A 13172-nucleotide genomic window follows, 5' to 3' on the forward strand; every position below is an offset into this window, starting at 1 on the left:
CGGGTATTTCACATCTAGGAACAAGCCCGTGGCGCTACAGGAAAACACAAGAAATCTCTTCCAACCATCTCCATGAGAAAAAGTCAATACACTGAAGAAGGAAAAAAAGGCCTTTTGATGGTTGCAAGGAGAGTAATAATAAAACTCCCAGAGCCAATATCTAATGATTCGAAATCATTTTTTCCCTGAGACAAAAGAGACAAAATATTCTCTTTATAAATTTCACAACCCAGCGCTCACAGTGGCTGCCTTGTGAAAAGAAACTTAACCTTTTTTTTTAAGTGGCACCAGTGGGGTCCACATGAGATTAGATTCCAGAGTCTTTAGGTTATCTGAACCCTACAAGGACTCTCTGGTGAGAAGAATTTCCAGAGGCCTCCCATTCCAGCTCTAGGGGAGTTTGCCTGCTCTCATTCAGGGTTAATGGACTATTTCATACTCTTCATCTTTAAGACCTAAAATAATTCTCCTGCCTGAACTGAGGAATGCGCTGTGCCAGCCTCTTTGCAGTTTCAGGATCGAAAGCACTTTCTCCGAATCATTTTTTTAAATCCTTATTAAACATGTCATAAGGTAAAGTGAGCAAAATTACTCAGGTTTTTTCCTTAATCTTTGTAACAGCATCATTGTCCTGGGGTTTGGGCGGGGAGGAGGGAGAGACTGTGGGATAGACAAATTGTCCTTTGTCCTCTTTTTTTTTTTAAAGGAAAATACAAAAATCCAAAATAAGAACAAATAATTAGTTCCCAGTATGAAAGATTGCTGAAATTCTTTAAAATTAAACTTCATCCCATGATTTCTCCCCAAAGAGACTTTCATAGTACAGGTAATAGGGTATTCCCTATTACCTGTATAGCCAAGTGTGTCCTGCAGAGACAGGGGTGCCCTGCTCCCTCAGTTCTGTGCCCTCTCCACAGTCCACACCTCTTCTGCGAGCTAGCTGGGAACATCATGGCTTCTGCACCTTTGAGCTCCCTCACAGGCTCCACCCCAGGGAGGCCCTGTGAGGCCCAGGTCTTCCACATCATAGGCTGTGAGAGCTAAAGGGGCCTTTGCATCCATTGCTGCCCTGGGTTTTACAGCACGCCTTCCCCCAGAATCACAGATCCAGGGCAGCTCAGACCTGGAAATCCATCTCCTCCTACTCACATTTAAGAAAAATGGAAGGCAAAAACCATCACTAGTGCAGGGACGTGAAACAATTATTCCTGCTGTGGAGGCAGGCAGGACACGGGAGGAACCGAGTACAGCAGTGATGGCCCAGGGCAGATGCCACTGGTCGGAGCCAGAGGAGCTTTTTGTCCGGGTGGCTCAATCAAGGCGGATTTTGACTGCAGCTTTTCTTCAGGGGCTGGCTGGGTGTTTGCACTCTCATTCAAAGAGCAGATTGGGCTTGCAGAACCAGAACCCCAGGATACAGTGGATAGGGTCTTTCAGAATCAAGCTCCTCTTCTAACTATGTGGGTAACATGGACCCATGTCCAAATCTCTGTTATTCACCAGGATAATTGACCCCCTATCTGTGTACATCTCAGCAGAAAACAGGACTACATTTGCCTGTCAGCTGAAGAGCTCTGGCAGGACTCCTTACAGAGGGTGGGCAGTATTAAGGAAACCGACAGGGGGTGTCCACACACCCCAATCTAACAGCTGGCAGGAAAGAATGAGGGGACTGGCTAACACAGGAGAACTGGAGCTGAGGAGGAGGGGCTGCCAACAGCAGCTAATCTTGGGGAGCAGTTGCTACCGGGTCAGACTTCAAAGAGAAAGGAATACAGAAAAAATACACTGACCTCGCTCGGCTCTTCCCTGATCTCCTGCTGCTGCCCTCTCAATGATCAAACCCAATCAGAACCATCTGGCAAGGGAGCCTGGGAGAAGTAGGCCGTGAGCGCACAACCTGGGGTTCAGAGCTGGGCTGAGAGTGGCCGGGACAATAACGGCAGGTGTAGAACATGGAGTCAAACCAACATGTGGTCCTCATTTCATCTTGTTTTGAGGACCAAACAATAATGTATGTATACACTCATTTTGATGCCTGATACATACTAGGATGTCAACAAATGGAAGCTATTCGTCATTATTCCTACTCACAATTAGAGGCTTCAGTGCAAGTGTGTCCTGCCTTGTTTTCAAACGAAGAGCCCCTGGAGCTCTCTTTGCTGCCTAGTGTATGCAATGACTGTGGAGATACAACAATGACATGACTCCGAGACTCACCTCGGGATGATAAGACAAGGACGTTGCTGTCTTGAGACAAGGCAGAAGGTCACAAGGGTCACATAAGTGATTCTGCTTCCCAGCTGTAAGATCCTCCAAGGTTAGGATTGCAGCTTCTTTTGTTTCCTCTCTGAATACTTTTAAAGCATTTTCTTTGTCCAACAAGATTCTAATTAAAATACATGCTTATTGTAGAATATGCAGGACTTGCAGAAAAGCATAAAGAAGAGAATAAAAATTACCTCTCTCCCCTCTCCAGAGATAAGCGCTATCAAAATTCTGGTGAATCCGTCTCTTTCTCTGCATCCTGTTTTATAGGATACCAGTTTGTTTCATACTAGATATACGATTTGTATCCTGGTTGTTCTTTGGGCTTTTTTTTTTTTTCCTACTTCTTTCATAAGCATTGAAATCATTCCAAAAATATCTTTTAATGACTTTCATAAAAGTAAATCACATGGTTGGGAATATGAACTCGGAGTAGGCAGACGAACATCTAATTGCTGCTTCACTGCATGACAGTGGACAAGTTACTTAACTTTCCGGAGCTTCAGCTTCTTCATTTGTAAAATGATGCAGGAGGGAGGAGAAGTAGGCATCTTACAAAGTTGTTGTAAAGAGAAATGAGATAATTATGTGAAACCATTAGCTCAGCGTCTGGGATGCAGTAAAGAACTAAGTGGTAGTCAACGTAATTGTCATTATTAGTCCACAGTCATCCCTCAGTAGTGAATACTTAGTGTGTTCTGGTTTGTTTTTAATTAAATAATTCTGTTATGACCTTTTTTTAAACTTAAATCTCTATCCACACTTCAATTTTTTATTTAGGATTGGTCCCAGGTATAAACATTTAAGAGTTCAGTCCTAGAGCCAGAGGGCCTGGCCTTACATCCCATATGTGCTGCTAACTAACTGTGTGATCCTGGAAAAGTCGCTTAACCTCTCTGTGATTCAACTTCCTCTCCTCTAAAAAGAGATAATAACATATCACCTATTGAAGGATTAAATGAGATGACATGTGCAAAGCACTTTGCATAGATAACAAAATAAATATTTTTACCCATTGTAGTTATCACTCATTCTGCCAATTTATACTCTTTTTTTAAAGATTTATTTATTTATGCATACAAGAACTGGGGTACAGGCTAGAAGTGCGGGGGTGAGAGGATTCACCAGAGACAGAGTGGGGAACAGAACAGACAGAGCTACTGAAATACACTGCCAGGGGGAGAAGCGGGCGAGGCAGGAGAGGTCTGCTGTGCCTTGTGGGTTGCTCCCTGGCCAGAGAATAGAACTCATGCTGCAGAGGCTGCAGATAGCTTCATAGTGTGGTGCTTAACCCCTTGCACCACCAGGAAGGCCCCAATTTATACTCTTACTTGTTTATCCCCAACTGTTTTTAGCAGTGGACTGAGCCCAGACAGTTACCCAATTAATATATATTAAACTGAATTGAAAATTTGTTATGAATGTTCCTAGTTAGGAGGCCAACCAGAAGGCAGTCCTCACACCTCCTCCCATCCACATTGTCCCCGCGCCACCCCCCATGCCTGTTGTCTTTGGAAGGACCTTTCCTATCTGCCTCAGTTCAACTTACAACACTGCTTGCTTGTTACGTCCCCTGACAGTTCTCATATAGTGTAAGACCTATCCAGAGGCTTCTGGGAAAAGTCACAGTCCTGGCTCCATTGCTGCCAACCAAGTTTAGGGGTCCTTCCCTCAACTTGGGCCCACAGCCCCCCTCTTAGTTCTCATTCAGTCTTGAGAGATAAAACCACTGTATTCCAGGCTTGAGAATTTGAGCATTTATTAGGTACAGAGCACTATCCTGGGTGTCAGGTGCTGTGTGAGCTAACTACTTAGCTGTTATAGAAAACTGGCCTACAAATCAACTCTCCGTGTTTGGTTCTTGTGATCATAAATAAGCATTTGGTGCTTCAGACGACCCCTTAAATAAGCCCAAGGAATATCAGGCACAGGAGCCAATCTATCACAAAACCCGAATGGGAAAATTGGTTTCTGCCAAAGGACAGGGTTGTGTAAATGTGTTAATGATCCAGGAATATGGTATCCAGGCACACCAGGACACTGCAGCTGGGGTGCTGGCAACACCCCCTTCACAACAGCTGTTCCTGGGTTTGTATATAGCTACCAACCTTCAGTGGAAAGGCACCAGTTGAGACTTAGAAGGCTGGTACACAAGGATGGTGAATATCTACCTGTCAGGTGCATGGGACAATGATTAAGGACTAGTTTCTTTGCAGTAGAAGTTCTCCTACAGCAAAGTTTGGAACTCAGGTCTTGAATTCTCAGAGGTGATTTCCATCTGGCTAAATGGCAATACACATCCTAATACAGCCAAGCAAACTGTTAGTTCATTCATCCCACAAAAATTTATTTAGCGCCTACTATGTGCAAGGCAGTGAATTAATCATTCTCTAGAACATGAAAGGCAAATGCACAGCAAGCATATCATCAATCCCCCATCCTTTGCTCAAGACAAATACCAACCTCCCTCAGAACCCATCTCAATATAAGGCTCTAGGCAGTCCCATCATATGCAATTGGCATGCCGTATTAAACCTGTTTGTAATATTGAAGCTAAAACACTAGAGGTGCTTAAAGAATATGGAGAGAGCAAGAGAAAAAAGTCCACATAGCCATCAGCATGTTGGAATAAGGTGGGGTAATTTTGAAAACAACCCCACAGTTAGTTGAAACAAAAAAAAAAAAAAAAAAACCAGTCTAAGTAAAATAATCTTAGAAATCTTGGCAGTAGATCTGGAATAAGAACACAGATTCCTCTCTGCAACCTTGAACAAGTCACTTCACCTTTTCTTATCTATAAAAATGGAAATGACAATAGCAATAACCACTCCACAGAGTTATGTGACAAGAAAATGAAGTGATGTGATAGAAAGCGTTTAACAGTACCTGTGCTTTTGTTAATTCAATATAGATAAACTGCATTTAGGTAAAGAAAAATAAAACAAATTCCCCTTTTCTAAACACCTCGGTAGAACGATGTTTGACAAGACAGTAAATTTTAGGTTCAAGTTCTAGAACTGGAATTATCTTACTTCCATGGAAAATGTGCTTGTTATCTTAGTTCCATCAGAAATAAGATACCACAAAGCTATTTCCCAGGAACTGGCCCCAGAATATAGAGATGTGGCTATTAGGGGATATTCTTCTTAGCCAGAGCTCCACCTCATCCCATCAAACAGAGGCAAAACAAAAAATGACAGTGTGTTCTCCTGCCTTTGTCAGGTGCCTAAAGACATTCATCCCTTGATTTACGAAAGGGGCCTTGACAGTTACACGGACTAGTCCAACAGAACTTGAATCCAAAAATTGGTGACAATGCTAGATCTACTATACTCCTGCCTTCCTTTGTTGGAGAATACTTACTATATTAAAAACGCAATGAAAGTAATCTATAAGAGTTGAGTAAACACAGAGAAGGTGAAAAGAAAGAAAATACACATTCATAATCCCACCAACCAGGGGTGGGGGGCAGGGGCAGGATGTGGCATCTATCATCCAGACCTTCTCCTCTATGTTTTAAAATGTAAAAATATGAGATTTTTAATTGAAAATACTTGCTTAAATTCTTTCTCTTGTCCTGTGCCTTGGCCCCCTCTAGTTTATCATTACCAGTTCAAGATGCAGTTCATCAACCAAATTGAGAAACCAGTAGAACCAACATTTTCCATGTCACTGTTCGGAACAAACAATGAAGTGCAAAAAATTCCCATCACTCTGTGAGTATTCGAAGCAGCCCAGACTGCAGTGAGGACATGCCTCATTTTCTCATGAGGGCTGGGTGGACTCCATACTTTTCTAGGGTCAGACCAGACTTAACTTGTTCTTCTCAGCCCATTATCACCTCCCCAAATACCTTGCCAGAAAGGGAAACCTTCCACACCCAGGGTTTTGTCATCCCTCCTTGCCTCACCTGGCCCCACACTTTGATTTATGTTGGTTCCTCCCATGTATGTGATGGACCCATGCCATGTGGGCTGAGCAGAGAGGGAAGTCCAAGGTGGCACAACAGGGCGGGTGGCGAGGGCCAGAGCAATTGTTCACACAAAGACCCTGACAGTCTTTCCAGTGAGTTCTGAAAACCATGGCCCAGAAATAAAACCCATACCACTGAGCGTGATACAAATTTTCCACCCCAATCAGCCTATACTACCAGCCCGTCACTGTAACCACCTGCTCACCACGCAAGCAGTGGTCTCAAAACCCTCAGTGGCTCCCCAGCTTCACCCGCCAGAAGAGGTACCATGACTACTTTTTCTGTGTGGGCTCTCCCACAGAAATGACACTAACCCTTTATCTACTTGGGGATATTCCTCCCAACTTTGGATCTCTGATCATCACCCTGATTCAATTATTCAGCAAGTATTTCCCTGCCCTGCAGTAGAGGTGGTGAGGACCTTATCTTTAGGATGCTCACAGCCTAGTGGTGTGGGTGGACTTGTAAATGACCTTTATAACATACTGCAGGAAGAGCTATGATGAACTAAGCAAGGGAACCTTCCACCCACATGCCCCACTCCAATCCTCTGTTACCTCTGCACTGTCCCAGATTTCTCCCCTGGGCATTGTTCTAATCATACAAAGGGCACCAAGCTGCTCTGTCAATGTTGGAACATTTTAATGTCTTAGAGATCAGTGAATAAAATTGATAGCAATATAGATCTGCATTTAATCTTACTCCAAATCGGTGCATCCTTTTTATATGTAGTTTTCCATTACTGTTACATTTTGTTGTTTTAATAGAAGTTTCTGTTCACATGGGGGAAGGGAGAAGCATTCATTGAGAGAGGACACTGGGGGGTGGGCGGGCCGTGTTGATTTAACCTACGGAGAGCTGAGCTGTCCCGAAGTCACTGCCAAAAGCATTTCTGTCTTTCCCATGGCAGATTTCTTGATTTGTTAACCCAAAGACTACAGTTTGAGCTAAACAAAGTCTGTTAAACTTTTGTAGACTACTAAAGGTCAGACTACAAAGTCTGAGCTAAACAAAGTTAACTTGATTCACCATTGCAAAACTCTTGGAGCCTTTTTAATATGCTAACACAAAACATAGTATGGTTTCCCCAGTATTACTGAGTAGAAAACCTTTTTTTTCCTAGGACGCCTATTGCTGTCTCTACTAATAGTCTGTCCAACACCAGTTTGGGAGATGCAGCAAAAAGACCACCCCAAGTCACTCAGGGGAGCCTAACACCCCCTGAACTGCCGAAGCAGCTCTTGCTGTTACAAACTGACTATATCTGGTTTCTTTTGTATCTTCAAGGGGCGAAGGAATTACTACGAATAAAACTTACTCCTTTCTTATCACGTTGGATCTGGACATCGGCACTTTGATCATGATCAAGTTCAAGTGGGAAAACAGCGCAGTATGGGCCAATGTCTGGAACACAGTCCAGACCATCTTTCCGTGGGGCAAAGGGTCCATCTACTCCGGCCTCATTCTGAGGAATATCAGAGTCAAAGCGGGAGAAACACAGCAAAGGTGAGTGTGGACCAGCCTCCTCCAACATCTATGAAGCACCTCTGTGCCCCCCACTTTCACAGCTGAACACGTGCCTTTATCTTAGCCAGTGGACGTGAGTATGTCCTAGTGGTGGAGTGTAGATGTTGAAAGATGAAATACATTCACAAAATTTGCACCCAGTTCTCCCAAGTCCCAGTCTAGCCTCTTCCCACTGCCCACGGTTAGCAGCCACAAGCCTCAGAGTTTGAGAACCACCTCGCTCACCCAGTGCTCCTCAGGCTCCGGGCGCAGCTGACTCGCAGGGGATTTCAGTGCTGCTTGCACTCTGAATGGCAAGGACCTAGATGCAACCTCTCTTTGTTGTTTACCCATTGACATGCTTTTAACAGATCACAGTCTCGAAACCTCACTCTGGGTGGTGCCTTTCAAGTCTTAGAGTGCCAGGGAATCACTGGGAAGCTTATCATATATGCAGACTTCTCGGTCCCACCTGCAGAGCGTCTGATTCATTGTGGTCCGAGAAGGGACCCAGGATGCTCATCTGTTAATGAGAATCCTGAGAAAATCTGCTGTGGCCCAATGGAGTCCCAGTGAAGAGCACTGCTCTGTGAGATTTAACCTTTCCCTGGGGCCCAAAGGCCCCTGGACAGTAAAAGGTTGGGTGGGGCGCACAGAGGTGAAGAAAGGCTGGGGGATCCAGCTGCCCCACAATCATTTCAGAGCAAAGGGATGCCCAATGTTTTGCTCCGGCCACCATGCTTGTCTGTCATCCTGCAGGCCTCCATGAAAGGAGATTTCTGTCCTCCCCAAGACCTTTTCCTACCTCCCCCAGCCCCCTGTATTCAGGAAACTTTTCTCTCCTCCCCCACCTTTCTTTTGGGGAAGTCCACTTCTGCCTTTGGCTTGTCCCCTGTAGAGATGGGAAGCCACAGGCCTCTCACCTCTGAACCACACTCCTCCCTCACCTTGGGTTTCACTGCCAGGTGCGGACCCATGACAGATTTATGCCCCCTGCGCCCCTTATACAACCACACTCTGAGAGTTTTATCTCCCTGGGATACAAAATCCTGGCAATTAATAAGAGCATACTCTGCAGTCTGCCAACAGATTTCTCCACATGATCAATCTGAGAAAATTAAACTGCTTCTGTCCTCTTATACACTCTGCTATTCTTGCATGACTTTTTAACCTTTTAGAAGAGCTGTACTTCTGAGCCACTGCTCTCTGCATTCTCTGAGCTAGAGAGTAATTCCTCAGTTTTAGAGGCTATTCACTGTGATGATTCCACGTGATGTGTAGGAAACACCCTGCTACCTTCCCCTCTGGTGAAGGCATGGGGCTGTGAGGAAGGAAGGAGGGGAGGGAAGGCAAGGGCACTCCAGAGCTCCTGCTGCTGAGGGGACTGACAAGGTGCTCAGGAGCGTGGGTGTCATTCGTCTTCCCAAGGACCTTCTGGAATGGCTGGTGTCGTCTGTGCAGATTAGGACGCAAGACTCACATAAGTCACACTGCTTGGGGTCATGCATGGCTCATCATCGACCTATCCCAGTCCACCTGGAGTTTGTCTGATTCGTTGCCCATTTGCTCCTGCTCATTGTTTGTAAGCACTCCTTCCCCGGACAGTCTTGGTCTCATTAGTCTACCTTGGCTAGTTTCTTCTAGCCAAGTGCTGGTTATTATGACATACGCACATCAAACCCTTCCTCAAGGTTAGAGAAGGGACCTATAGTTTCCTAAGTTGTAAGGAGTCAGTGCCTGCTGTGTGTCTTCATGGTTCTGCTGGGGGAAACCAAAAACAAATCTGAGTTGTGGCTCTGGGCCGAAAGAAACTCCAGGACCTCATTAGGAAAACGAAATCCATTAATTTTGCTAATGATCTGCTCCATCCCAGGACTTCACAAGCCTTAATGTGCTCACAAATCATCTGGGAATTATGTTAAAATGCAGGTTCTGCTTCAGTGGGTGGGGTTAGGGCTGCGATGCTGCATTACTAACAAGCTCCCAGTTGCTGCCAGTGCTGCTGGTCCATGGACCATGCTTCCAATTGTGCAGGCCTAGCGCTGCCCGCTCTAGAAAGTCTAAGAAAATAGACACTTCACATTGGTGCTATTGGGCTGTGTTGCTAGGCCCCGAGGCATTCTCAGAGAGACAGGCAACCCACAAAGCAACATGCAGGCAGAACCTAATAACCTCAGTGTCTGCCAGACCTAAACTCAAATTCCCTCCTATGCAGCTTCAGACAATACTGCACCTCTCTGAGACTCGGTCTTTAGTAATAAGTGGGAATTGCAATATGTAGCTCGTGAGACTAAAAACACCTACCAATTTCTGAGTTCTTTCTACAGACCAAACTCCCAGAGCTAGGATGCTGACCCTTAGGCTTTCACTCATAATCTCTGCTAACTGAAAAAAATCGGTGCGTTAATTTGCTGTGTGCCTTCATGGAAGGGGTTCAGGGACTGGTGACTTTCTTCCTCCAAAGATGCAAAGCCAGGGTTAGAGGGTTTGTAGTGGGGTGAAGAGAAGGGGCAGAAGAGTTTGAGTCTAGAGCAGTGCATGAAAAAGTGATTGGCTAAATGTGATGTGTTTGCTGTTCACAGTAATTGTAGAAGTGCAAAACAAAGCCAATGAAATGATCACCAGTCAGCCGCAAGCTGGGCAGGTTGGTACAGCTGTGGCAAAGCAGGAAGAGTCTCAGACAGTTAGTGGGAATGTAAATTACAGAGGTTCTGCCAGGGAACTTCATTCAACAATTACCATTTCCTGGGCACCTATTTTCTCCGGGCACTCGTGTGGGCACCCGATATATAGCAGTGAACAGCGGAGAAAAAGCACTTGGCCTATCAAAATGTTAAATATGCATAATTCTTTGACCCAGAATTTTACTTTTAGGTGTCTCTCCTGGAGAAATACTCAAATGTCCACAAACGTGTTTTTGTGTGTGTGTGTGTGTGTGTGTGTGTGTAATGCAGTGCTATTTGTAAATAGTAAACCATTGGGAAAATCTCAGTGTCCCTCAAGAGGAAAAAGACAATCCATTCAGTGGAATGCCACGCAGCAGGTGAAAAAGAATGAAAAAGATTTATGTGTGCCTCTGTGAACAGAGCTTAAGTACATTGTTTGATGACAAGGAAAATACATATGAGAACCTTTATGTCATATGAATATCATTATATATGTGTAAATGCATAGAAATAGATCTGGAAAGACCTAAACCAAACCATGAAAACAGGGAGGAGTGATATTGGTGAAGGATGACTGAGAAGAAGATCTTTAATATTTGGTCTACTTGCCTGAAATGGTTGCCTAATCTGAAAACCAAAATTATACAGTCTTTCATAAAGTTTAAATAAGGTTTTCATTTAGAGCAGAAGTGCATTTCACTATTGTAAACTGCGCTTTTAAAAAACTGTATTATGTGATAAATTCTAATGTTAGTATAACTAAAATGTTCCCAATTTTTGTCTCTGATTAAATTTCTTTACTATTTGAATTTTCAAGAATGCATTCATATATAACTCATAATACTCTTTTAATTTTAAAAGCCTGATAGCAAAGACTTAACCTTAGATGCAGTGCAAAAAAAAAAAAAAGAAGTCATAAGCAAGGATTCTCTTTGACCACTGCTAATTTTTTCCTAATAGGTTAAATTGAAGTTTGTAACACAAAATATCCCAGGCCAAGTTAAAGCAATCAAAGCAGTCTAGTGGTTGGTCTCTAGAGAAACCCAAAACACATAGCCATGGCCTCTTGAGCTGCAGCATCTGCCCCAGTGAGCGGACAGGAGGGGGTTTATATATGGCTGGGAAGAGCAGAGCTGGTGACAGCAGCTTCGTGCCCAAGGCCCTTTAAGCAGGGCACTGACAAACTGGAGCACAGCCAAAGAAGAAAGATTGGGAATGAAGCCTGCCTGGTGAGGAATAGCTGAAGAGGTTGAGAATGTTGGCCCCAGAGCCAGAGCAATGTAGGGACAGAAACAAGTTACCCTCAAATCTTTGCTGAGCAGTTGCAAGGGAGAAAGCCCAGGACTCTCAGTTCTTACAGAACTGAAATCACCCCAGTGCAGAGCTCCAGGAAGTCACTCTGATTGCTCTCCCTGACTTGGGTTTTGTTTTTTCTCAGAAGTTATAAAAATATTTGCAAATCTAAGAATCTAATTAAAAAAAAATCATATAGCAGGTACTCCATCGATTGAGTATTTAACACGGGATGAAACACTCCACTAAGCAACCTCTAAAACTTAATATTACGTTTGCTTTATGTTTTCTATTCAGAATGACATTTTGCTCACAAAACATGAATGACCTACAGCTTCACCCAACCCAGGAGAAAACCTTTGTGAAGTGTGAGACAGACTCTAAGAAACCGAAGTCCAAGAACAGATGAGCTTTAATGAAGACCCAGCGTACAGAAAATATGTATATCCCTTTTCTGGAATGGTTGCCTGATCTGGAAACTAAAATTCTGTAAAGAATCTTGCATAGAGTTTGGATTTAGAGGAGTACCTTTTACTACTGTAAACTGTGCTTTTAAAAACTGTTATGTAACTATATTCAACTGTTAGTGTAACTGAAATTTTCCCAAATTTATCTCTGATTGAATAGTAATATGTGCAAAATAAGTACAAATGTAAGAGCCATGTTAGATCCATTGTTCTAATTTAAAATGTCTTTTGTAATAAAGTCAGATTTCCCATATTTCCTCACTAGTTTGGTGTTCTGATCGGTTTTTTGAACCCTGCTGGGAAGTCACTCTTTATTACACAAGTAACGCTTCCAGAAAGTGAAATTCCAATTAATCATTAGTTGTCTGTCCCAAAGCACACACTCTTTAAAACAACTCAGCTTACTAAAAGAAATAAATTCTAATTAAATTAATTGCTGTCGCCATACAAAGATATTTCAGTGAGGTGCAACTATTCCACTGAAACAAACAAACAGAGGTAGAATTACCTTAAAACTACTAATGATAACAATGAAAGCTGGACAGTTGGTCATTTTCATAATTAACTTGCTACTTAAATAAGTACACTTTTCCCATTTTACTAATGCTTGCAACAAAAGCTAACGGAAAAACTTGGATGTCGAAATTGTTCAATAAATGAACTAAGGATGTTTTTATCAGCACATTCTATCACAAAGCATGTGAAGGAAATGCTAGATGTGGTTATCTCTTGGATATGTTTTCAAGTAATTCAGAGAGGAGGAACACACTTCACACATTAAAAAAGTGACCTTGACACTCATATCGGCTCACCTAGATACAGTTCATAATTCACTTGCTCTTCACCAGAGCATCTAAACTAGTACTGGTGGGCCTCGCTGGTGGCAAGGGTTAAAAACAGTCAAGCTACTGCCAACCACACAGCACGAGTTTGATCCCCAGCCAGCCAGGAAGCAACCCACATGGTGCAGCAGACCTCTCCTGACTCGCCAGCTGCTCC

General features: G+C 43.5%; 1 protein-coding gene across 1 annotated transcript in view; it reads left to right on the plus strand.

The window, feature by feature from the left end:
• LIPC (lipase C, hepatic type) overlaps positions 1-12239 on the plus strand; it is a 134463-nt gene extending 122224 nt beyond the window's left edge. Inside the window, exons 7-9 of the mRNA XM_054701857.1 lie at positions 5867-5984; positions 7529-7747; positions 12004-12239. Coding sequence (XP_054557832.1) covers positions 5867-5984; positions 7529-7747; positions 12004-12115 — 449 coding nt within the window. The 3' untranslated portion in view covers positions 12116-12239. The remainder of the gene's footprint in view (positions 1-5866; positions 5985-7528; positions 7748-12003) is intronic.
• Positions 12240-13172: the final 933 nt, after the last annotated feature.

Source organism: Talpa occidentalis, unplaced genomic scaffold (genome assembly GCF_014898055.3).
Source record: "Talpa occidentalis isolate TD23 unplaced genomic scaffold, MPIMG_talOcc4v2.1 talOcc4.11, whole genome shotgun sequence".
Lineage (NCBI taxonomy): Eukaryota > Metazoa > Chordata > Mammalia > Eulipotyphla > Talpidae > Talpa > Talpa occidentalis.